General features: G+C 46.4%; 1 protein-coding gene and 1 long non-coding RNA gene across 2 annotated transcripts in view; one reads left to right on the top strand and one right to left on the bottom strand.

Annotated features, from left to right (window-relative positions):
- ME1 (malic enzyme 1) overlaps positions 1–26,356 on the bottom strand; it is a 1,430,669-nt gene that overhangs the window by 910,077 nt on the left and 494,236 nt on the right. Inside the window, exon 4 of the mRNA XM_085611027.1 lies at positions 24,462–24,537. Coding sequence (XP_085467153.1) covers positions 24,462–24,537 — 76 coding nt within the window. The remainder of the gene's footprint in view (positions 1–24,461; positions 24,538–26,356) is intronic.
- LOC146817428 (uncharacterized) overlaps positions 1–26,356 on the top strand; it is a 195,579-nt gene that overhangs the window by 97,589 nt on the left and 71,634 nt on the right. The window contains exon 3 of the long non-coding RNA XR_014963006.1: positions 18,336–18,396. This is a non-coding gene — a long non-coding RNA (uncharacterized LOC146817428). The remainder of the gene's footprint in view (positions 1–18,335; positions 18,397–26,356) is intronic.

The raw sequence follows: 26,356 nt of genomic DNA on the forward strand, positions 1-26,356 counted from the left end.
CCGGGCTGAGACTGGGGCTCCCCTTGTCACTGCTCAGGCCATCGCTCAAACCTTCGCCAGGTTCTATGCGACCCTGTATACAACCCGACCTCCACGGACCTCCTTGGCGGAGTTGCTGGCCCAGACCGGAACCCACCTGCCCCAACTCTCCCGGGCGGCTTCTAAGGCTCTTGACCTCCCCTTCACTCCAGAAGAGATACACGGGGCCATCTCGCTGTTGCGCCCCAGCAAGACGCCCGGGCCCGATGGCTACCCCCAAGAGTATTACGCGGCCTTTCGCGATACACTGGTTCCCCACTTAGCGGTCCTATTTAAGCACGTGGTGGAGGAGGGCTCCTTCCCGCCAGAGACGTATGTGGCCACAATTGTGGTTATCCCAAAGACACAGCCACCTTCCCTTGACTACGCGGATTACTGCCCTATTTCCCTTATCAACACCAAAGTCAAACTCTTTGCCACGGTGCTGGCCCAGCGGCTCCATCCTCACCTATACGACCTGGTTCACCCAGATCAGTGCGGTTTTATGCCAGACTGGGGTACCCGGCATTGCATAAGCCGCCTCCACCTCGCCCTCGCACACCGCCATCATCTTACCCCGTACCTGGCGTTGCATTTTATAGACTTCGAAAAAGCATTCGACACGGTGGATTGGCGCTATCTCGATGAGGTGTTGGAGAGGATGGGCTTCGGCTTCCCCTTCCGGCGTTTTATCTGGGTCCTCTACTCTACTCCTCTGGCACGGGTCCTCATTAATGGTGTGCTGTCTGTGGTGTTTCCCATCCAGAGGGGCACGCGCCAGGGTTGCCCACTCTCGCCGCTACTATTCGCTCTGGCGATGGAGCCCCTGGTCTCCCTCATCCGTCAGGACCCCCTAATCTGGGGCTGGGCCTGGGATCCCAGTCACACCGACAAGATAGCCCTGTACGCCGATGATGTCCTGTTGTACCTGGCGGACCCGGAGAACTCTGGCCCGTGCTGTTTGGCCGCTCTTTCAGCATTTGAACGGGTCTCCGGCCTCAGGCTCAACCCGGCAAAGTCCACGCTGGTTCCCCTGCACCCCTCTCGGGCATGCTTTGACTGGCAAACGACTATTCCTCTGCGCAGGCAATCGTTCAAGTACTTGGGTGTGTGGATTGCCCTCCTCCCGGAGCTTGAGTGGGTCCTGAACGTCACACCCTTGGTCGCCAGAGCCAAGGCGGACCTTAGGAAATGGCAATCCCTCCCCCTCAACCCCCTGGGCCGGAGTGCCCTCTTCAAAATGATGGTCCTCCCTCGTTTTCTGTACATCTTACAAAATATCACCGCCCATCTCCCCGGTAGTTGGTTTCGGGGAATAGACGGTGTCATCACTCGGTTTTTATGGGGAAGCGGGAGGTCGTGAATGTCCTTAGCACACTGTTGAATTCCTCCCTACGATGGGGGGTGGGGTTCACCAATCTCCACCTCTACTATCTGGCCACACGGTTACTCGTGATCCACGACTGTTTCGCGGGCGGCTGGTCCGACCCAGCGTACCGGGTGGAACTCCGGTCGATGGACTTTATGCACATTCAATCTTATCTATATGGGAGCCCAGTGCCACGGGATTTTCCCCCTGTCACCAGGGTGGTGCTGGTGGCCTGGCGCACAGCCTTGCGCTACGTACGGTGGGACCAGAGACTCACCAGGCAGACGCCCTTGTGGAGCGGAGCGTGGTTGGGGGGTGTCTCCTTGCTCCAAGGTTTTCGCCAGTGGGACCTAGTCGGGGTCTCGTTATTTGGGGACGTCTGGGTGGGGTCCATATCAGATCCCATCCAGACTTACAACAGCATCACTCCCTCCTTCCATCCCAATTTTACAAGTACTTGCAGCTCCGACACGCCCTCCACACGCACATTCCTTCCCCCACTGCTCTTCCGGAATTCAGCCCCTTGGAGGCCCAGGTGATGATGAGGAACCTTGGCAAAGGGGGGGTGTCAAGGATATACCGATCCCTGGTGAACAATGGTCCCGCTTCCTTTGACCGACTCCGTGCCCGATGGAAGGGATGGCTGGGCCCCCTGGAGGAGGCAGACTGGAGAGACACACTGATGGCCCCTAAGACCCTGACAACCTCCTCCAAATTACGTCTTGTCCAACTTTACTACCTCCACATGGCATATCTCACCTCCACACACCTGTACAGCGCCCGCATGCGCCCCTCCCCAGCCAGCGCCTGTTGCAGTCATGCTCCAGCGGACTTTTATCATGTGGTGTGGCAGTGTCCCATCCTCAAACCGTTTTGGCGGGGGGTGGAACTTGAGCTTACGCAGCCTCTGGGTTGGGAGGTTCCCCATGACCCACTGCGTCTGCTTCTGGGGGTGTTTGATGGCCTGGATGGGTGCCGGGCAAATAGGCGCCTCCTGGGAACAGCGGTGGCAGTGGCGAAGCGCGATATAGCAACACTATGGTCCCAGGCTAAACCTCCGACTGTGAGGCAGTGGAGGCGTGGGGTAAACTGGTGTGGAGCCCAGGAGGAACCCCTCTTCAAGGCCCGAGGGTGTCCTGACCTTTTTGGCAAAATTTGGGGTAAATGGTTTAACTTGCTGCCCGCTTGAGAGGTCCAAGTCTGTTGGAGAACTATTTACTGAGGGGCAAATGATATATTTACTTCAGCGGTGCTCTTTGAGTCACAGACAACGTGCTTTGATTGTCATCCACTCTGATCATATGTTTGATTTACTAGCGATGTATTGTTATATCAAAAATGCAATAAAGTTGATTATCAAAAAAAAAAATGTATGCTTAAATGTAAAATAATGTTCAGTTTTAGACTTATTTTGTTTTTTATTTTTAATATAATATATTTTACTAAATTTTATTAGGAGAGAAAAAGTTTGTTTTAAATAAAATAATTGTAAAGATAATTTAAATATTTATGTGTGTAATCAAAATTGATTATATGTTTTATATATATATATATATTACATAAAATACATGGTACTTTAAATATTTAGGATAAAATCAAACTGTGGGGTTGATTATGATGGCGTAACGATCGCCACTGCCATGCCGGCGGTGGCGACCGTTACCCCATCGTAATGTGAATCACCCACCACCATATTACTGTGGTGGTGGGTATGGCGGCGGACAGATAGTCCATCCGCCGCTTTTCCGCCGGTCGGCAATCGTTACGGGCCGGGCGGAGCTGGGGCTCAAATATGGTGCCATCCATATTAGGATGTTGAGATTTCAGGGCCTTTCCACGGCGGCGATGCTGCCATGGAAAGGCTGGTGAGAATTTGCTTTGGGGGCTGGTTGCAGGCTCCCGGGGGTGGAGGGGTGGGGGGTTGCACTTGGGGGGTACCTATGGTACCCCCCCTACATGTCCATGCACAAGGTGGCAGGCACCTCATGGTGCCTGCCATGTTGTGCATGGAAATGCACAACATGGCATTTTACCATTGCGGTGGGTGCTGCAGTCAGCAGCACCCGCCGCAATGCTAAAATGCCAAATGCAACCGCTGCGGTGGCAGTCGCATCATGATCAGGGGTGCGGGACCACCACATGGCAAGCGGGCGGTCCCGTTGCCTCTAGCATGGCGGGCGGACTCAGGCCCTCCCACCATCCTAATAGCCCCTGTATTTTTTTCCTATTTAGTCTCTCTTTGTTAATGTGCCATTTTACATAGTACTTATAATATCTTAGAATTATTTTGTAATTATAATGAATATATTGTATAATTTATCAGTTAAAAATAATGATTTTTTTAGATAATTTGTACTGTAATTTATATTACAAATATTTATGAGGTAACATTGGGTTATAAATTATTTTATTTGTTTACTATTTAAAAAAACGACATACGTTTTCTGACTATGGAGTGGGGATAATAAATGAAATTCCTTTATTGTACAACACCTTTGCCAAAATGGTTTAGATTGGAATGGGAAAAGTAAATGTAACCCCTTTAGTGCCCAACATCTTCCTCAACATGGTCTAAATTGAAGTGGGTATAGTAAGTGTAACCCCTGTAGTGTCCGACACCTTTCTCAAAATGGTTTAGATTGGAATGGGACTAGTATATGTACTACCTTTAGTGCCCAACACCTTCCTAAAATGGTTTAGATTGGAGTGGGAATAGTAACTAAAAACCCCTTAAGTGTCTAATACCTCCCCCATAACTGCAAAAAATAATTTAGAATAGATTAGGAATAGTATATCTAACCCCTTTAGTGTCCAGCACCTTTCTCACAAAGGTTTTAATTGCAGTGGAAAGCGTCAATGTAATACTGTTAGTGTGCAATGTCTCCCCCTAAATCGTTTAGATAGGAGTCAGTATTGCATTTCTCACATACGTTATTCATATTTTTTTTAATACTAAAGGTACATAACACAGTCTGTAATTTTAATTTTTTAACATTCATTTAATGTATAAGTATACTTTTGTAATTACATATATAATTCTACACATAAGAAAAACATTTTTCATTGTTATATTTAAACAACAGTTTAGTAATTTTTTATTATTAAGAAAGCATGTAGATCATTTTTGAACAGTGTTGTACATTTCAAAGTTTTTCTTTATTTTTTTCAAAAGTGGTACATTTATATTTTTATAGTTATATACACTTGTTTCATATCAGTTTTTGTTAACAATTTTTGAATTTTGCTAAAGTATATCTTAGATAATACTATATTGTTTGCTTTTTATAGTATTCTTTATTTTATACATAAGTGTTTCATATTTTCATATACCTTTTTTTAGATTTTTAAATTTTTTTAAAATATTTTTATTCAGATCTCCATTGTTTGGTTTTGGGAGATAGTTGTGTTTTTGTTTTATCTAACGACCATTTTGTTGTACTGCTAACAATGTTTGCAGTTTATTTGTGTTCTTTTTCATTCATTTATCTGAATGTCACTCACAGGAAGGTGCTGCTGATCGTCAGATCAGGTAAGTCCTTTTTCTGTAGGATCTTAGGGTCCGGGGGGTTGTACAGAGTACTGGTAAATGGTAGTCATAGGGGCCGATTCTGATCTCGCTCGGAAAGCTCTCCGACCGAGCCGGATCCGGAGTGTTTTCCGACTGAGCCGGAGTACTGCAGTCCGACCGAGCGAGTACGATGCGGCCGTATGCTGCCGGACTCGGTTCGGTCGGACTCCCATAGAAGTCAATGGGAGCCGGTCGTACGATGCGTACATGGGCTCCCATTGACTGAATTGGTACGTCTCGCACAAGGGCGCCCCCTACAGTGGGTACGCATCGGTGCCATCTGCACCGTACATGCCTGTGTTGGGGAGACCCTTGGGTCTCCCCCTGTGTCCGAGTCGTAAGGCTGCGGGTAACAGTTGTTCTGACGCGCACCCCCTAAGGCAACTTCCCGGACATTTTGCGAGCTAGAAACTTCGGCTTGCACCGGTTGTCCGATGCGTGCATCGTACTGGCTTGGTCGTAAATCGCATCCATTGCACAGCACGGTTCACTTACGGACGAGACGTACGTAGCGGTTCGGACCCGGAAACTACTCAGTCGGTGAATTTCACGTTGCTCGCATCATACTTGCTCACTCGTACAGCTGTACGAGTCGGGCGGAAAAACGCGTACGGCTCGTACTTTTTCCAGTGGGATCGCGTTCGGTGCCCTTCCGAGCGAGATCGGTATCGGCCCCTTAGTGTTGCATTCTTGTTTTATGAAAGTTCATTTTTAGTTTGTTTTATTTTTATATTTTGTGTTAGACCTAGATAGGGTTTGGCAGCAATGTATCTTTATAGTATGTTATGTTATGTGTTTAATTTAAAAGTTAATGTTACCTTTGCTTTTTGGGGGCGCGTATCTTTCTTTTTTATTGGGCTACTGATCTGAAGTTATTGTATGAATGTTTGCATGTTGCCTTTTTTTTAAAGGAAATCATTTGGGTTTCTAGTAAACAAGTATTCTTAATTTTGATTTTCTTTGATTCTTTGGGGTTTCCTGTAGCACTTCTTTTTTCTTTTTACACTTTTTCAGGTTTTTTTATGGTTACTTAAGACTTTGGATTGCTTTGTTGGATTCAAAATGGACCTTTTTTAATTTTGCTTTTTTGGGGACTTTTTTGGAATCATTTTTCTTGATATTTGTTGATTATATGGTTCACTACAAGGATATGGGTGAAGATCTACAGCTTCAGAACAGTAGGTTTAATTTTAGTTATTTCTTTGGGGTGAGAAATGTTTTATTTTATTACGTATGTGTATTTGATTTGATTGGTAGTTGTCATATTACCTTTTATGAGTTGTATTTAATGGATTCCATTTGATTTTATCTTTAACTTTTGTAGTTTGTGACTTTTTTGTTTTTTAACTAATTAATATACGTTAATGTTATGCACCATTTTTATCTGCTATTTAAGTTGTATATTTTTTGGACTGATGTATAAAAATTATGTTTTAATATTTATTTACAAATATTTTTGTATGCTGATTTAAATTTCACTTTAATTTTATTTATTGGTTACTATGTAGATAGTTTGTTTCTTTAAAATAGGGGTTTGGCTATTGATTACAAGGGCATCATTGGGATGTCGGCTGGAAACTAAACCGCCTGACTCCTTGTCGGATTTGGTTTAGACCGACTCGCGGTCAACGGTTCTGCCCAACTGTTTATGATGCTTCCGAACACTGCTCGGAAGGACACCCATTGATTTCAATGGGAGCCTGTGTTCTGACCGACAACACAGGCTCCTATGGGAAAATGGGTGTCTGCGGAAAACCTTGCACCCTGTCGCAAGCACCCCATGGTGCCTGCCATACTGTGCATGATTTTACAGGGGGGTCACTTAGGTACCCCCACAGACCTCAACTGGAGGCCTCAGGATGAAGGGTGGCCTGCAAGGGCCCCCCAAAGTCAGTTTCCGACAGCCTTTTCATGTCATATAGACCGTGTAGAAGACTGTTGGAATCCGACATCATAATTGGTCAGTCAGAAACGCTGTCTGTGGAGCTGTACGAATCGGCTCCGACTGACTCTGATTCTCTGAATGCCATTCAGAACTGATTCGGAATGACCAAACGGTTCCCCTTCCGACCACGAGCATCATAATCAGTCGGTCGAAATTGTTTCTGACCGAGTCAGGTGGATGGGTTCCAACATGGTCTAGGGGAGTCCGACTGTCAGAGTTGTCTCCCTTGCTGTTAATAAAGAGTTTTCACTACCATTGTAGCATACATTCTATTAATTTGTTTGCTAATTTTAGGTTTAATTTGAGTAACTGATTGTTGCATTCATAGTTATTGGTAGCTTTACACTTTTTGTAGGGCTTCTATGAATTTGTACAGTGTAGGTTGGGTTCTTCCTAGTGCAGATTGGAAGGCATTGTGCCATCCTTTTTTTTTTGTTGAGGTTTTTTATTAAATGATTTATAGCAACACAGCTGTTCGCCTACAACCCGGAGGCCGGCAGCTAGAATCATGTAAATATCTTGGCAACAGAATACAGCTTTCTCTGCTTACAACCCTTCGGGCCAGCAGCGATTTGAGGTATGTCTTAATAAATCTAACTCTAATAACTTCCTCCCCTCCCACCCTCCCTCCCCTCCTGCTTTACCCAAAGAACTCTGGTAGCACCCTATTTGTCGTGTGGTGTGTGTGACTTAGTAGCCCCAACCGTCCTTCCTCTTTTCTCTATGGCAACAATCTGCGGGCCCATCACCCCTTCGTCACCCCACTCCTCCCAATAGCCCTTGTAATTTGACCATGACCCTGGCGTGTAGCGTGGTCAGTAGGTTCTTAAGAGATCCGACCCCCCTGCACTCAACCCCGCCACAAATGGTTTCCAGATGTCCTTGGGTCTAGATCTGCTGGGCATTAACTCCCAATAATTCGAGAGCTGGTCTTTACAATAAATTACCGTGTTCACCCAGGCAGCTATTGTGGGGGGCTGCTGCTTTTTCCAATGAATTGCCACCTGTCTCTTAGCCAATAGTAGCAACATTGCCGTGAGCCTCCTGGAGCTCTTTGGAACTTCAGACATAAAGCCCAATAATACCGTCAGTGGGGTAGCCTGTATCCGATTGTTAGTAATTTGCCTGACATGCTCAATTACTTCCTCCCAGAATCCTGCTATCGGTCCGCAGTCCCATGCCAAGTGTGAGAACGTAGCGCTCAGTGCCCTACATCTCCAACACCTCGCATCCGGGTGAATGCCCATACGATGCAATGGAGAGGGCGTGCGATATAGCCTATGCAGGAAGTTAAAGTGGATCAATCTCAGTCTGTAATTCGGTGAGAGTTCTTGTAACTGCGAGCAGCAGTATTGCCATTGCTTGTCCGTGATAACCAGGTTCAACTCACTCTCCCACCCTGCCCTTGATGCGCTCACAATGACCGGCGATTCTTTTTGCGTTATATTGTGGATACGCGTGATCAGGTTGCGAGGGGATGGATTTGCAAAGACATTTTCCAACGCTGGCAGTGTCGGAGGTGCCTGTGGGAAGGACACATATCGGGCCAGGCAAGCGGCCCTGATCTGATAGTACAGAAGCGTGTCCGATGCTGTGGGTTCACGCAATTTACACATCTGCTGTAAGGTCATGAATGTGTCAATTGGATATAGATCGCCACCTTTTTCCAACGCGTGCGCTTTGGCTTGTGATGCGATTGCTTTGTCCGTTAGAGGATTGAGCAATGGATTGCCCCCCAATGGCATGGATGGAGCATATATAGTTCCCCGATATGGGCCCTCTCCAGGCCCACCTCATGGTCTCCACCGTGTCTATTTCTGAATGCTGTCTTTTGTAGGGCTGGTAGAGCACCACGTTCAGCGGTACAGGAGCTACCCTGTCCATTTCTACCGCCACGTGTGGCTGAAAGGGCGTGGGGTGCTGCCAGAAATGCAGGAATTGCGCCTGAGCACTGTATGCATACAGTTCGAAGTCAGGTGCTCCCAATCCACCCTGGGTGAATGGCAATGTCAGCAGCTTCCAGGATGCTCTGGGCTGTTTTCCCGCCCACACCAAGTCTAGAATGTGGGACCTTAGTTTCCTGAGGAAATGTGCGTTAAGCGGCATCGGTATGTTTTTCGAAGAAGTATAGTAGTTTGGGCAAGATGACCATTTTTGCAAGAGCTATTCGTCCCATAAGTGTCAATGGCAGCTGTTTCCATTTCTTTACTTTGCTCTCAATCCAGCACATCAGCGTGCCGTAGTTAGCCAGCCAAATTTCATGCAGTGATTGGCTCACCCGTTTCCCAGATATTTGACCTCCTCCCCAGCCCCCTGTATAGGGAATTCAGTGTCGACTTAGATGGTGTCGTCAGTAAGCAGGAATATCATAGATTTCAACCAGTTTACCTGGATTCCTGTGTATATTATCATGTCATCCGCATACATTGAAATCAACAGCCCTCTGGACGAGAACCCTATGCTTCTGTGAGTATGGTGTTGGCGAAGTCGGGCCGCCAACGGCTCCGTTGCGATAGTGAACAACAGCGGTGACAGCGGACATCCCTGTCTCGTCCCCCTTGTTATGGCGAAAGGTTCCGACGTTTGCCCATTTATTCTGACCCGTGCCACCGGGTCCGCGTATAACAGTTGAATCTGGTTGAGGAATAAAGGGCTAACCCCATGCGGGACAGTAGAACAAAGAGAAACCTCCATTCTAAGGAGTCAAACGCCTTCGTAGCGTCTAAAAGCGCAGCAATCGCTTGCACTTGGGGAGCCGGATAATGCAAGAGACCGAAAAGTGTTCTTAAATTATGGGCAGTTGAGCGGCCCGGTATAAAGCCAGACTGGTCCGGCAATGCTATCTGCGGCAGCATTGGTTGCAGCCTGTTAGCAATGAGTTTGGCATAGATCTTAGCATCAAGGTTTATTAAGGAAAGCGGACGATAGGAGTCAGGCACTGCCGGATCCTTGTCAGGTTTCAACAGAGCGACTATAGTGGCCTCTCGTAGCGTGGGGGGGAGAACACCTGTCTCCATTGCCTCTAGGTATACCTGCAGCAGACACGGAGCCAACAGATCCGAGTACTCCTTGTAGAAGGCCGCAGTAAGCCCGTCAGCCCCCGGGGCCTTTCCCGCCGGCATACCACTTATTACCTGCTTAATATCTTCTACTGTGATGGGAAGCTCCATATATTGCCTAGCTCTGTCGTTGAACCATGCCAAAGCTATGGTGTCCAGGTAATCCACTATGTCGGACTGTGAAGGGTTGGAGGTATATAGTGTTTCATAATATTGTGACATTGTGCGTAGGATTCCTGGCGGCGTTCTAACCAGCTCCCCGTCCGCCGTGCGCATCTCAGTAATGTAATCTGCCCCCTTTGGTGGTCTAAGCAATCCTGCTAATGTCTTCCCAGCCCTGTCCCCCTCCCCGTAGCACCGTGCCTGTGCATGTTTATATAGGTATTTCTTTTCCCTCTCCGCCTCTGCCTGAAATTCTGACAATTTAGACCTAATCTGCTGCGACGGCAGGGGACGAGGAGTGCGTCCATGTGTGCTCCAGTTCTCCGATTTTGCGTTCCAACTTCTGCAATGTGGTGCGTATATCTCTAAGGACCCCTGTTTTCAGTGCTATGCAATCCCCCCGCACAACCGCTTTGAATGCTTCCCACAGCATGCCGGGTGACTCCACCGACCCTTCATTTAGAGAGAAATAACCTTCAATTTACCCCCGCAGTTCTTCCCTGAAGACTTGATCCAGTAGTGCCCCTGACGGAAACCTCCAGCTGAACGGGGTTATGAATGGGCCTGGAACTTTGAATGTCAATAGTGCTGGTGTGTGATCCAATAATGTGCGTGGGTGATGTTCGGCTGCTATAATCCAGCCATGCATATCTTTAGAAACCAACCAAAAATCTAATCTCGACCAGGCGTTACGGTGGTGTGTAGCGCAAGTGCCTTCTCGAAGTGTGGGATGTAGCGCTCTTCATGAATCTACTAAGTGCATGTCCGACACTATATCCTGTAGCATCGCGGCCGCTCTCGGGTGGTGCTCCCGTGTCGCCCCCTGCCTGTCCGCTACATCAGAGAGAACCACGTTGAAATCCCTACCCCAAATAACAGTGACATTAGTCAATGAATGTATTTATTATCACCGTGGGTGTGTTATACAGTGTACCATGCAATAGGATGTACCGTCCCTCCTGTCATTGTGCGATGCGTAGGCCACTGGAGCCCCCTGCGTAATAATATAGCCACTCCCCGAGAGTAGTTGGAGTACCCCCGTCCACCACCTCGCCCCATCTATTGTTCCGGAGCATGCTCACTGTGCCTCCCATTAAGTGTGTCTCTTGCAGTAGACATATGTCCACACCATGCCTGGAAAGGTATGAGTGATTTACGGCGGTCATTAAGGCCTCGAATATTCCATATGAGACATTTCAGTTGTGTCATGGTGTGAGCCAAAACTTTGTACGCTTACAACCCATGGGGGGTGCAAGGCCCCTCAGGAAAACAGTTGCCAAGTCATCATACCATTTGCTGTCTACACCTTTAGCCTTTCCTGGGCCGGTTGTAACGGCCAACACACTCTGTAACCACCTTTGAACTTTGGGTATGCATTCGCAGTCCAGTAGGTACCCATAAATAGAACAACCAACCCGGTTCCCCCAGTCCCTCCCACACCAACCCCCCAAACAGGTTGTGATATCCCCCCCAACTCCCCTCAACTGTGAACAATAACTCCACATTGGGAACCCTAAGGGACTCATCCCATGGGGTGCGTGGGTCCGCCGGCTTCACACCCCTGCACTCATGGCAGGGTGGCCGAGTGTTGCACTTACTGCCCCAACAGCAGACCCAGAGCCATTATGTAACATCAGCACCCAGAACATATTGACAGACCAACCCTGCATGAGTGTGCGAATAAAAGGCATCACAATCAACACAAGACCAGCCATGCAGTAACTCAGAGGAGTGAACTTATCTGAACATTCAACATAAGGAGTTGGGTCCATCAGTCATTATCGCTCAGATTATGTTCCACAAGAGGATCTTCCGACGTCGTTCTCTGTCTCTGTTCCTTTGCCATCTGTTTTGCGTACGCCAAGGCAGCCTTCGCATCCGTAAAGAAGGTGGGCTTTCCAGGGCCCTGGATCCGCAACTTGGCTGGATAGATCAACGAATACTTGGTGCCTATCTGCTGAAATATCTTTTTGGCTGGCATGAACTCTCTGCGGGCTGCTTGCACCTGTAACGTGAAGTCCGGGTACATGGCGATGTTGTTACCATTGTACTGTATGTCCCCTTTTTCCCGCGCCATTCTAAGGATCATATCCCGGTCTCTATAGTTAAGGACTCTCGCCAGTATGGGCCTCGGCGGCACCCCCGGCCACGGCCTAGGGCCCAGCGTTCTGTGGGCACGTTCTATGAGGAACATGGCGGACAAGGCAGGACGAAGAGTCTCTATGTACTTCTCCATATTTGGTATGTCTGTGGTTTCCGCAATGCCCGTGATGCGTATGTTATTCCTCCTTGACCTAGCTTCCAAATCCTCGTTCTTTAGCTTAATCACGCGCAGCACCCCATCCATTTCCTGCAGTTTCTTGTCCAATTCTGTATGCCCCTCTTCTACCTCCGTAACTCTAGTTTCCATTGTGGCCATGCGACCTTCCTGCTTTTCTACCCTATGTGTTATCCTGTCCATTCTTTCTGCCAGGGAGTCCATATTTGAATCAAGGCCCTGAAGGCTGGATTTCTGATCTCTAAACATGTCTTCCTCCGGTGGCACCGCCGAGGCCCCCTCTTCCACCTCCCGTCTCTGCTGGCCAGACTCGCCCTCCGCCACCTTGTTAGATTTTTTCTCGAACGTGATCCGGGGTTGTCTCGTGTCGTGCTTCCCCATCTTCGCCGGATCTCTGGCTCCTGTGGCGATAATGGCTATGGGTGAATATGCTGCTTGTAGGACTCTTTCCCTCCAAGCGCGATTCGCAATTCGAGTCTAGCCCCACCATTAGATGTCGGGGATAGCCTCCAGTCCACCTGCAGTGCAGGACACTCTGTACAACGTAGGGCTCGCCCCTTCCCGGCAGGTCCAACACCACGGATCTTCTAGGAGATACTGTCTACCGTGTCCCTCCGTCCGTGCACCACCGTGAGATTTTCGTCCATCTCAACATATTATTTTCTACGGTTCGTGACGGACTCACCAGAGTTGGAATGCCTCTGGCACCTCGCCCGCCCCGTCCACTTGCCCCAACAATGCTCTGAGGCTATGATTTGTCATACGACGCGTCGTGTGCCAGCTTCTTTCTATGGCGCAGCTCAGCAGTAGGAGTAGGGTTCGTTCTGCGCCTATCTGGCAATTACCGCCTTCACTACGGCTCTCCTCCAGGGCCGCTTCTTTGGGGTCGACTGCCCACCGTCCCTTCTCAAAGATCCCAGAGCTCCCGCACTAGGCAGCGTGCCCTCATACGGACCGCACTCCAGTCCCGTGCCGCCAAGTCCATCTCCGCCCCACAGGCGCAAGCACTGGGCGATTGTATGTGCACTCTATAGGGCCTGCCCCTCCGCGTTGAAGTATCAGAGCCCAGCCGCAGCACGCCAGCACTGGCTCTGCAATCGCGCTTCCACGCAGGCAGCGAGCAGGCCCTCTGGGTGAGGCCTCGACTTAGATGGCTATTCACAGGGTATTCGGGGACTGAGCGCTGCTGTGCGCACTTACTGGAATTAGTGGTGCCTGTTTGACCTCCAGGCGGGACGGTCCGTGCCTTCCCCGGGGACGCTGACTCTCTCTGTACTGTCAGGGCCTCTCAGCGCGCCCTGGGCGACGTCTTATGGGCCGCGTTCCCAATCGCGTTTCTGCGCTCAGCACCGTCTCCCGCACTGGCCTTCCTATGTCAGCGATCCTCCTCCAGCATTGAATCCGGGTCCTCCGTCCGTGTTACGCGGCGCGTCCCAGTGGACCGCCGCCTCGTCGCCGCAGCACCCCGATCGCCAGTCAGGGCCTCCTCAGGTCGTGCCCACTCGAGGCCCCGGCTTTTCACTGCGGGCGCGCCGGCAGGCCGCACATTCCTCCGCGCCGCCTCACGCTCCGCTGTGCTGAATTTCTGCTCACCGGCTCATTCTCGGCACACGCAGGGTGTTAGCGTTGCAGCTGGCTCTCACCCGGGGCAGTTTTAAACAGATTAATGGCGGATTGATGTTTCTCGGCCGGCAGAGCCGCACTAACGTGCGGTCATTTCACAGCTCAGCGAAGCCACGCCCCCCGGCATTGTACCATCCTTCAACTGTGTTGTTGGCTTTGGTTTCTTTAGCCATGGTGCTGTCTTAGACATTCCACTGTAGTATTTAGAAGTTGGGGTGGCATCTGTGCCATGCAGTCCTTCAACCCCAGAGTCTTCAAAGTAGTCCATTAGGGGACTTGGGAGCTGATTTTGAATATGGCGGTCTGACTGCACGATTAGGAGTGGGGAGTTTGCACCGCCGCAACACTGCCGCTACAGACAGGATTGTGGATCGCACAGTGGCGTCGGTCTGGGAAGTAGCAGTGTCCTGCGGTGGTGCAGAGGCAGGTACCACCATTGGGAGTTGCCTTTCCGACAACCTGTTCATGGCGGGAACCCTGCCATGGAGAGACTGGCAGAAAGGCATGCTAGGGGCCCCAAACAGGGCCCATGGGCATTGTTGCCCAGTTCAAACTGTGGTTGGGGGCACATGTTGTGCACCCCATTCCTGCACTGTGATGCATGCACTGTGTGCTGTGCATGACATGGTGCATGACAAAAGTGCACACACGATAGTGAAGTGCTGCTGAGCAGTGGCATTGCTTGCAGGCTCACATTGTGAGCCAAAGTTTGCCGTCGCTGAATGACTGCTTCATTTGTAGCGGTCATGTCCAAATCCAGCAGTTGGGATGCCGCCAGCTTGATGGCAGTCTCCCAACCTCTGACAATGCGGCTTGTCGGTCCCACCACCAAAGTTATTATCAGCCACTTAGTTTGTGTTTGTTTTCATGGTACAATGGATTTTCCATAAATAAGTTGTAGTGGATAGCTACCTCTGCTACAGGGACATAGGCCAGTGCAATTGTTATTTTAATTTGAAAGGCAAACTGGCTGTTTGTTAAATACTGTACACTTTAGGGGTAATATACTAAAATCTCAAGCACCGCAGCACAGCAGTTAAAAAAGCGGTGCTGCGTTGTGTGAAAAAAAGAGAGCAGGAGTGCGCCATATTTACAGAAATATGACACTTTTCTCCCCTCTTCCTAGCTTTGGCACTGAAATTAACTGCTGTGCGCCACACACAGACCTTTGCAACACAGAGCAAGGGTGTCTGGCTGAATCTAGCATAGTTTTTGTACTGGGAGGCTAGTTTTCCAGTACAAAATACTATGCTCAGATTAACTTTAAGCATTTTCCCACTTTGTGTGTGTGCTGTACAGTGCAGCACACATACAACGTCAGAAAAGGAAGGAAAACTTAAAGCATTTCTCCTTCATTGCACCTATGTGAAATGGGCTCTATTTTCTCATGCTAAACCCTGTCTACTTTTTTAAGTAAATAGGGTTTAGCGTCAGAAACCTTTGGTGGCTGCATGGGAACACCCATGCACCGCCCAAGGTACGCCTTTTGTTCGCGATGTAATGCAAAGCAGTGCTAGTCGAGTTTATCAAGTTTAGCGCTGGAAGATAAATTTGTAAAAAAAAGATTTTGCCTAGTTTTGCATCACGTTTGTGTCGCAAATACAGCATTAACTCTTAGTATGTAGACCCCTTAGTGCAGTGGAGTGGTCTCAAAATGTTTTGGTTAAATGGTAGTAACACCCTTGTATGTGGGTATAGTTTAAGGATAGTTTGATCATGGCTTGCTATTATGTTTTATGTGGGGAGTAGTTTGTTTGAGGCACAGATTGAATGTCCCATTCATCATCCATGTTTGAAATTGATTTAGTTTTAATAAGTTGTCTGCAGTACCAAATATTATAATGCATTTTTCATTGTTAAAGGTATCACGTAAGAGGAAGGAGTTTCTCAGTTTGTATGGTGCCTAAGAGCCTGGCTCGAGTTCGGAGGTTCAGTGATGGTCATGGACCACCACACCAGTGGTCCGACTGCTGCATTACGAGTGCGGTAGTCAGACAGTAAGTCGACTGCCGCAACTGCTGGGGATCTGCGATACCTGGCGGTGGCTGGCGGTCCTGAGGCCGCAATTTGTCTGGTGGTGCTGCTGCGGCACTACCAAGCAAATTACGAGTTTCATTGCCCTCCTCACTTTTCACTGAGGTGAACCGGCCCTGAAAGGTGAGGTGGGGATCAAACAAAGGGGATCCTACAGGTTGTGCCCCCCTGCGTGCATGCAACCCCTGTTCCTGCATGGTATGGACTAAACAGTCCATGACGTGCAGAAACGGCCTTTGATGTTCCCATTGTGGTGTCTTTTTGAAAGGTACAGCCCTGGGAACGCCAAAGGACCACCCGTTAGACTATAAAAATACTTTTAATCGTGCAGGTGGGCATCGGTGAGCTTTGATGGTGCAGGAGCGGGCAGTGGCGTGGCAGCCCACTCCCGCACTGCCAAAGTCATAATCAGGTCCTAAGTGTTCAAGAATTTGAATATTTTGGTTTCTTCTAGGGACAGAAGGGGTATCACTGGTGGCTTTTTTAGTTTTTGCTACTAAGCATATTTAGGTGGGTATATAAGATAGCTGGTCTATGATGTAGTCCACGCCGTGCAGAAACAGGGTGCTTGCACACAGGGGAGAACAACATGTGCCCCCTGCATACGCCCCCATGCACAGGTTCAAAAGGCTCTCTTTGATTCACCACTGCCATGAGACTGCTGGCAGTGAGGAAACTCGTAATATGCTGGCAGTGCTGCAGCGGCACCTCCAAGCATATTGTGGCCTCAAGACCGCTGCACCACCGACAGGGATCATGATTTCCCTGGCGGATGGGGCGGTTCCAAAGTGCTCCGACCACCGTCCTCCTTATACAGCGGTCCGACCGTTGTTGGGGCGGCCCCCGACAGCCACCACACCTCCATCACGGGTTCAGTGGTCCATAGTAGTAAGGCCCTATATCATTTAGTATTTTTCAGTTGTGGGCTCTTGGCTTGCCGCTCCTAAATCTTGTAGTACATGCTTTACTTCAATTTCAGTGACATTTGGGAGTGTGGTTGTGTTCTCTTACATTACAGCATAAGCTTTTGTAGTCACCCTCACATAGCAAGCATTAGAATAATATTTAGTACATTTCCAGTTGATAGTTTCCATCCCTGTACTTTCTTGGCTGTAAGTGTAGCCCATGTGAGAGGGTAATTGTTTCCCATTCTGTGAAGTGATGTATCTGGCTCTTTCTGTCAGTATGCCATAAAATAGTGCAATATTACAAATAATTTAATGTCATAATATTTATATACATTTGTTGTTGACATACAAAGTTCTGCTATTCATTTTTTTATACTTACATATGTGATCTTGCTTGTAATTGCAGTGTTTATTTTCAGGGTTTCAGTTGGGGGTGTTGTAATGAGGGTCAGGTGGCTCATTTTCTGTTGGGGAAAACAAAGGGGGTGATTACGAAGGCAGAAGGACTTGAGTCCGTCTGCCATTGTTCCGGGGATTGGGACCGCCCACCTATATGGCGGCGGTCCCACACATGACATGACAATGCGACCGCCACTGTGGGGGTTGCATTGTGCATGTTTACCATTGTGGCGGGTGCTGCTGGCTGCAACACCCGCTGCAATGGTAAAAATTCATGTTGTGTATTTTCCTGCACTACGTGGCAGGTACCACGCGGTGCCTATCACCTGGTGCAGAGAACTGGTGCCCCCAAAGTGAACAATTCACATGCCCCTGCACAAGGGAGGCCCGCAACGGGCCCCCAAAGTACATCCCTGCCAGCCTTTCAATGGCGGTTGAACCGCCACAGGCAGGCTGGTGGGGATGCAGTACAAATCTGGTGGGCAGTGCCTGCTATGTACCGCCACCATTTTGTGGATGCGGGGTGGGTCCGACAGGCAATCGCAATGATGGCAGACGGGCTTTCCGCCTGCCAGGCACACTGCCCACCATCCCGATCTGGCAGGCGGAAAAAGGCATTATGATGGTGATGACCCCCATAGATATTTTAGTTTTATTTTGAACGTTTGGTTGTTGGTAGCTAGTGGGGGCTGAGGGATTGTTTTTGGGTGAGTTAGACTTTAGAAATATAATTTATATGATTACTTTTTGTGTGCCTTTTCGAGATATGTGATTGCTCTACTTTTTCTGTAGATTCGTAGTTTCTTGATGGTGTAGCAATTACTCTGTAGTGTAAGATAAAATAAGTAAAGTGTTTTCTTAGTTATTTATTATTTTACATTTCTTAATCAAATAATTTATAAGTTAGTTTAAATAAATGTTTTACCTACTTTAGAAGATAGTTTTATGTATTCTTTAACTTCTGTTTTTCAGATTGTCTTTGGCAAATCAGGCAGAGAATCATCATCTTGCAGCTTTCGTAGTTTTTGGTGTAGTAAGTTTTCAAACTGTGTGTGCCTTTCATACTGCTAGTGTAATTGATAATATCGTTTTATTGGCTACTTTGCTTTATGGTTTATTTTTTTGGGAAAATGGTTGTTTAGTTTGAATTTTTTTTAAATATTGAATTTTATGGTGAATGCTAATTAGTGTTTAGTTTAATAATATACATTTCTATTTTTTTGTAATTTTATAATGTATTATGTTTGTAAATATTTAACATTATGTTTGTTTAATCTTTATATGTTGGTACTTGTTGTAAAGATATTTTTTAAATAATATTTTGTTGTACTGAAATGTTTATTTCTTGGAGGAGGTTTAAATTTGTTTTAGTGGTAGGAAATTGTTATAATGTTGTTAGATTATTTATATATTTTTTAATTTATTTTTAATTTTTGGGTTATCATAAAATGCTGTTATTTTAATGTTTTGTAATGAAATGTCTTTATTTTTAGTAATAACGTAGTTGATAATGTATGCTGCGATATTGTTGACAATTTATATGTTTATTTTAATGTAACAATATTTCTGTTTCCATTATTTTTGTTATCAATCTAAGTGAAAATAGATATTTTTAACAATGATGTTTTGGTTATCGATATTTGTATTTTTTTTAATTAAGTATAGGAAGTTGATAAAGTTCCTATCGATATTATGTCATTTATCCCATGCAATAGATTGGTCCAAATAATAATAATAACAGTGCCCTTCAAAATTCATATAACATTTAAATATTTGATAGTGTATTCACAATTAATTTTATTTTGTTGCATTTGAATACCTATCACATACGTTTAATGTAGAGGTGGGAGTAACTCACGCAATTTAGTGTGTAACATAATCATGCAGAATTACCTAAATGCGTAGTCACAAGGATGCAGTTTGCGCTAAGAAATACTGCTTATCGCAGCAGAACACGTTTGCTAAATATGCTCTTGGAATACGATTCTCCCTCAAATTACTACCAACAATTAACACTATTTTCTTAGCACCAAATGCACCCTCATGTCCATTTTAGCTGCGAGGGTGCATTTTGTGGTAAAAAACCACTAAATGCAGCAGACATAAACAGCACGCATGTGCTCTTGCGTAAGGTCTTTTCCCCCAAATGACTCTTAATTTCATGAGCAGGAGTAATTGTGTAATTATCAGTGATTCCACGTCAAAGACTGACACTGAATTTCCAAAATCACTCCAATTACTCCGGCGTACTTAAAATTCCGACCAGATCTAGTTTAAGGTCCAGTAGAGATACTGAATGTAAATCTGAGAAATGATTGTGTCATATGATAGTATGATAAATATTGCTAATCAGAAACATACCACAACACAGTAATTTGTGAACAATTTGAGCTAATGGCCATTAGAATGTGTCTGCCGTTGAACGTCTGTATGTTAATGACCAGTTAGACAGTCTGTCCTATGAATAATGACCATCAAAAACTGTTGTTCGTGCCCATGTGATTTATTCTAGACATTGGTGCCCACTGTTTAAACCAGAGTGCAGTATCACTCGCTATCCCAGGATGTCATGCCGTCAGTTATAGCAAGAGGTAATTTCCTCATTTTTTTTCCAAGAGTTAATATCACAATTTACTTCCGGAAATACTGCTATTATGAAGTTGTAATAGTATTTCCGACATCACACTATGCTGGAGACAAGACCTAATAGCCAGACTTGGTATCAGATGTGCAGTAGTCCTGGTTCGAAATCACCCTCTGAATCATCAAAAAGCATTAATAAAGCCACCAGTTCTGGTTTTTCTTGTAAATGAAATTGCAGAGAATGACAGAAAAAGAGAGAGAGAAAGAGGATGCATGTGTGTGTGTGTGTGTGTGCTTGTGTGTGTGTGCGTGTGTGCGCATGTGTGTGTGAGAGAATGGATGATGGCTGAATGTGTGAGTGACTAACTCAGTGGAGGAGCTGATGGAGAGTCAATGCATACATGGATGATTGGATGGACAGAAATACAACTGAAGGTGCTCATATGACATTTGTGACGAGTCTGCGGTCTGCATAGAGAGCAACCCAGCCTCTGAATATAAAAAAAATCATGAGAAAAGTAATACAAGTGGAATACAAGTGGAACAAGCATTCACAATGCAATAGGTCTCGCAATTACAAGATTTTGAGCTATTGGCATTATAAATGGCCATACCTTTTATAATATTAAAAGGCTTTGTCATTTACAATATAAAGGCTCGAAGCTGGTTCCCCACCTGCAAAGTCGGCAGCTCTGGCCGTTAGGCAGCAGCCTATACCATACTTAATAGTACAAATCATGTATGTTTGATCAGTGCTGGGCCCTATCTGGTGTAACGTTCAGATTCCCATTGGTGTCTTGGGAACTGATTGGAAAAGCAAAGATCTATAGTTGCCTTATATAACAGGCAAGGGCAAGTCAATCTGACATGTCTTCTGGTTACCAGTTAGTGGCGAACCCCTGCTTTGTGAAGTAGTTGTGCGAAGTGAAGATTACATGTCAGAGCCCCTCGAAACACAGCTATTACAACTAAATCAAAGGTAGCTACGAGGCGTGGGAACAGCTATGGGAAGGAGCAACCCGTGAAAGAGCACTGCACCATGATCCAGTTCTGCAGATTTATGTTTACTCCGGGTCATGGGGTCAGGCAGAGCGGTCTTTAGTTACAACTCTCAGCAGGGCAGTCGTTCAAGCCTTAAGAAGAAGGATGAGGGCTGCAAATCTGGGATTGCTGCGAGCGCCCCGATGAGACTGAAGGGGGCATTAGGATGACCCGAGGAAGAGGCTGGAAATCCAGCACCTCTTGTCTGATTCTTGAATGCAGTCACGTTTACAGAAGCACTAGGGGTACAGCTTCTCTGCACTCTCCTTCCCGCATGCATTCTAGAAACCGTGAGGTAGCTTTCTTCCTCTCTACATTCCTGGCTAGAGGAGTCCCACCCCGAAGCAGCTTCTAGCCACCCTGCCACTTGGTGGCAAATATACTTGTTCCATGCAGGTTGCGCACAGATTTCTGTAGCAGGCGCTTTAACCCCACGAGCTGTCTGACATTACATTCAACGCACCGCATCCCAGTGACTGAATCCTGAGTGCACGTGAGCATCTCTCAGAAATTCTGTCAGCTGTCGATGTGCAAACATTAACAAGCAAGACAAAGTCTAACTGCATGAGGGGCTGTGAGCATCCTCCGAGACGAATGAGGGCAACCTCAGACTAATTTTGGGCCTCCCTCTTGGCAGTGTTCCCGCAGACTGGGAAGTGGTGCACACGCCACCTACCTCACTCAGAATACGTGACGATGGACACAGCAGGTACTCTCGTTCCCGGCAGAAGCACCTCAGGGTGCATCTGGAGCAGGCTTTATCTGCCGCCATCCTCTCGTCAGCAGCATCACCCTCTGGGGTCGCTGTAGCTTTACAGTCATGGGCATCTACACATCCAGCGTCGAAGTGCTCCACGCAGCTCCTATTGATCTTCTGCCTTTGCTTGCCTACAGGTGGCGCCTGGACACGAATTAATATAACATCATGCCTGCTTTGCGCCCCAGAGCTCGAGCCAACCAACTTCACGAGAATGAGGGGTGCCACTTAATGTTTGTGCGTACCTTTCTGTGCCTCGGGCCTCAAACCATTAGCGAAATGCACAGTACAGCGGTGGCTGCTAGTACAGAGCGTTGGGGCTCCACCCACCTAGATTTTTATGTTATTTAGATGGTAATTCTTAAGAGAAATATTAAAGAAAATATTTCTCACAATCTAAACAACACATACCGTGAAACACTCGAAGTAAAGGGGCCAGTAGCCATGGAAGGATACAAATAATGACATGGCCATAATATGGCGGGCCTAACAAGCCTCATAATCAATCAGACGGCAGCATTTACGAAAGTCAATGACACGAGACAATTAAAAACATGGGCAGAGAGTGGGCGGAGGTTCCACGGAGCTTCCACTCCCTACTAGATATCTGCATGCCTCGCAAAGCGAGCATTGCATGCGCGCTGCCGCTATAGGCTCGACCTAAAAATGGCTAAGTTAATGAAAACATGAGGCCTGAACTGCTACACTGTGGGTCCCTTTACAAAGTCTAAGGTAACATAAATAACCAGAAGAAAACATCTATGTATTTCTAATATTTGTGTTACTGTAGTGGCTGTGTTGCGGCAAATGTAAGTTCACTTTGTTTATATATGGGCCATTTATATGAAAAAGTAGATGCGAGAAACATCGCCGTTGCACTGAAACTTTTTCAGGAGTTTTGAATGCTGTGATCTTCAAACACGTTAGAGCACCAGGGCCCTCATTATGAGTCAGGTGGTGCGGAATTATGAGGAATTCCGCTCCGCCTGATTACAAGTGTGCTGGTGTTCCGGCAGCCGAACACTGCAACTAATTGTACAGCCGATAAAAACGGGCAAAGAAAATCACTTAAGGCTTTGCCTGTGACAGCCTCAGCCCCGCCCTACTGTGTGATTTTTGGCAAGAAGGAAGCTATATGCTCCACCCCTTGCCAAGGTAAGTTTTTCCTCTTCACTCGTGTACTCTCAACCCTCTTCCTTCCAAACTAGGCCACCACCTGTCCCTCCATTGAATAGGGAATTCTATGTGGTTTTCCACCAGCTAAAACCAAGGGCCATATTTATGATCTTTGTGGTGCAGGGCAACACAGCAAGTCACCTTGCTGCACTGCTGTGCATCAGAGGGAAATGGCTGGAATGTGCTATATTTATCAAATACAGCGCATTCCTGTCCTTTCCCCTTGCGCCTGCACTTTTTTGGCAGTCTAGCGCCAACACAGTTAACTTTGCACCATCGTGCAAGTGTGCCTGTGTTGTAAGCAAGATTGTTTGTGTGCAGAAAGGGCCACCTTCCTGTGCAAAAACAATCCTGAGAGGCTTTTTCTTCTTTCCATCTGGGCTGCATAAACATATTTCTCCTTGTTACGCCTCCCCTGGGGAGGAGTAAATTGTTGGCGCATTCCCAGATTTACAATGCCTTATAAAACTGAGAATTCATCAAAAACCATGGGAGTTGCATTAGAACACTCACACAACACCCATGGAATGCCTAACGTAACACAGTGATTTGCACTGAGTTGTGTTACTCCATATTTTTGCAGCCATTCAATGCCATGCAAAGTGTCTTTGAGTGACTTCAAAAATATGAGTTAAGGTTTGCGTCGCTGAACAATGCAAACCGGTTCATAAATATGGCCGCGGGTTTGCAAGGTAATTCCCCATTCCTCGGTGTTTAACTTATGATATAATGGTACTGGTAGGGTGGTATAACAATGGGTGTGGAATTTGCACACCGTTAGTACTGTGAAATTCATAATGAGGGCCCAAGTGTGTATATATTAAAATGGCTCTGGTTTATCTAATGCTGCTGTATTCATTAAACAATAAGAGACATCATGAACCTATAAGCAGTATCCACACAACTCAAAGTAGGTGTTTTGGAAACTATCACTTTACCAATAGAACTTACAGCATAAGTTCAACAAGAATTTGTAAATCCAGTAGTACTGACAGTAATGTACTAATGCATGCTACAAAATCCATGCACAAAAGTGCACGGTGTTTAGGTGCAACCTGGTTCTTACCCTTCCCCTCCTTATTATACTCCCCCCGGCTTGCAGTGCAGTAAAAGTATGTCTCCATGTATTACTGCAAAAAGGACAGAGAGATCAAAAAGCAGCATCTCACTGAAAGAAGCCTGGTGACGCAATGCACAAATATACAAGTGCGTACTTGATATGTGTACCGTATGTAATTTTGGCACTGTAAAAAGGGTGGAAATCATGAAAAAGGGAGTTGAGGCTGCAATCTTGTCATGGGGAGGTAGCAGCAACCTTGCAATGGCGGAGGAGGAGTAAAGCTGAAACAAGGGTTAGTTAGGGCTTATTTCCTTATGCGGGGGTGACTGTTCAAATTCTCCACCTAGACTTATAGTAATAATGATCATCTGAAGAAGATATAAAGTCAATAGCTGTATATCTATTTTGTCTGATATGTATAGAAACGATTCCAATGATAAATGCAAACATGGGCAAGACACACATTGTATATTCAATTTACCTTAATGACATCTTCAGGCCATGATTTCATCAGAGTGGCAAGATGTCCCCGGTCATGAATTGTAATAAAAAGACCCCTGCAATGTAAAAGACATTTGTTATGCAAATGCTCACTTAAACATAGGCTATTTCAAGAAACATTTTTATTCTCTATATAGAAATCATGATTAAACGAAATTGTGTAACAGTATTTCCCTAATTTTACAGAGGAAAAGATACATTTGGTTGTAAATCTGTTTACTCTCTTTAACTCCTTCGCTGCTAGGCCTTCCCCCCCCCCTGTGCTAAGCCTGTTTTTTGGCTATTTGAGGTAGTTCGCACTTAGGCCCCTGTAACCTTTTGACCACATAAGGTATTCACACCAAATTTGCGCCCTTTTCTTCCAACATCCTGGGGATTCTAAAGGTACCCAGGGTTTGTGTATTCCCCTGGAGGGGACCCGGAAATTAGCCAAAATACAGCTACATTTTTTTGGGGGGGGAAATGGGAAAAAGTGCTGCAAATGAAAGCGTTGGGTTTTTCCACACAAATGGTATCAAAAAAGGGTTTGTGAGGCTGAAATCACAATTTTCCCAGCTTTTAGGAAATGACAGACATTTGTCAGAAAACCAAAATGTTTTACACAGTTTTGGCCTTTTTCTGGGACATAGCCTATTTTTGCTGTTTTTTGTGCTTTCAACCTCCTTCCAGTTAATGGTCGACATGGGTATAAAAGCAATAATGGATCCTGGAAAGCTATATATAAATTTTTGAAAAGTAGACAAAATTCTGAATTCAGCAAGGTGTAATTTGTGTAGATCTTTCAAGGTTCCTTTATAGAAACTAACAGTTAAATATAGGAAACATCGAAAATTAGTTTAAAAAAACAGCCTTTTGTGTCAACGTTTTCACCTGTAACTTCTTCTAATTATGACAACTCTTTGACAGCAAGATACCGTTACATCCGCTGGACCTTGCTGGTTGTGGGGATATATAGGACTTGTAGATTCACCAAGAACCCGACGAACTCAGTGAAAAATGACCCTTTTTTGCAAAGTGCCTAGCTGTAGGTTTCCCTAGGTGGCCACCAAGCCCTGGGCCAAAAAGTAATGAGACACCCCCTTGCAAAACCAGGTCGTTTTGTTATAGGTAATTTTGATGTCGCCTCAATACGTCGCGGGTACTTGTGCCTCCCACACGAGTGAAGCACCTTTTTTAACGGGAGACCTGGGGAAACGCTGGGTGGAAGGAAATTTGTGTCAGCCCCGGTGTTGCCACAACTTTCCCACACAAAAATGTGTGGAAAAAAGTCATTTTTTTCAGCTAAATTTGAGGTTTGCAGGGGTTTCTGGGTAAGAAAACGTTGGGGGATCCATGCAAGTCATACCTTCCTGGAATCCCCCAGACGTCTAGTAATCAGAAATGTGTGGGTTTGGTAGGTTTATCTAGCTGGCCGCTGAGCACAGGCCAGAAATCCAGGTGACTCGCCTTGCAAAACCAGGTCGTCTTGTGATAGGCAATTTTGATGTCACCTCAATACGTTTTGGGCCCTTGCCTGTCGCGGGTACTTGAGCCTCCCACACGAGTGAGGCACCATTTTATTGGGAGACCTGGGGGAACGCTGGGTGGTAGGAAATTTGTGTCAGCTCAGTGATGCCACAACTTTCCCCCACAAAAATGTGTGGAAAAAGTTATTTTTTTCAGCTAAATTTCACGTTTGCAGGGGATTCTGGGTAAGAAAGTGTTGGGGGATCCATGCAAGCCAAAGCTCCCTGGAATCTCCCGGGTGTCTAGTTTTCAGAAATGTGTGGGTTTGGTAGGTTTCCTTAGGTGACTGCCGAGCCCCGGGCCAAAAAGTCATAGGACGCCCCTTGCAAAACCAGGTCTTTTTGTGATAGGCAATTTTGATGTTGCCTC

The sequence above is a fragment of the Triturus cristatus genome, chromosome 6 (genome assembly GCF_964204655.1).
Source record: "Triturus cristatus chromosome 6, aTriCri1.1, whole genome shotgun sequence".
Lineage (NCBI taxonomy): Eukaryota > Metazoa > Chordata > Amphibia > Caudata > Salamandridae > Triturus > Triturus cristatus.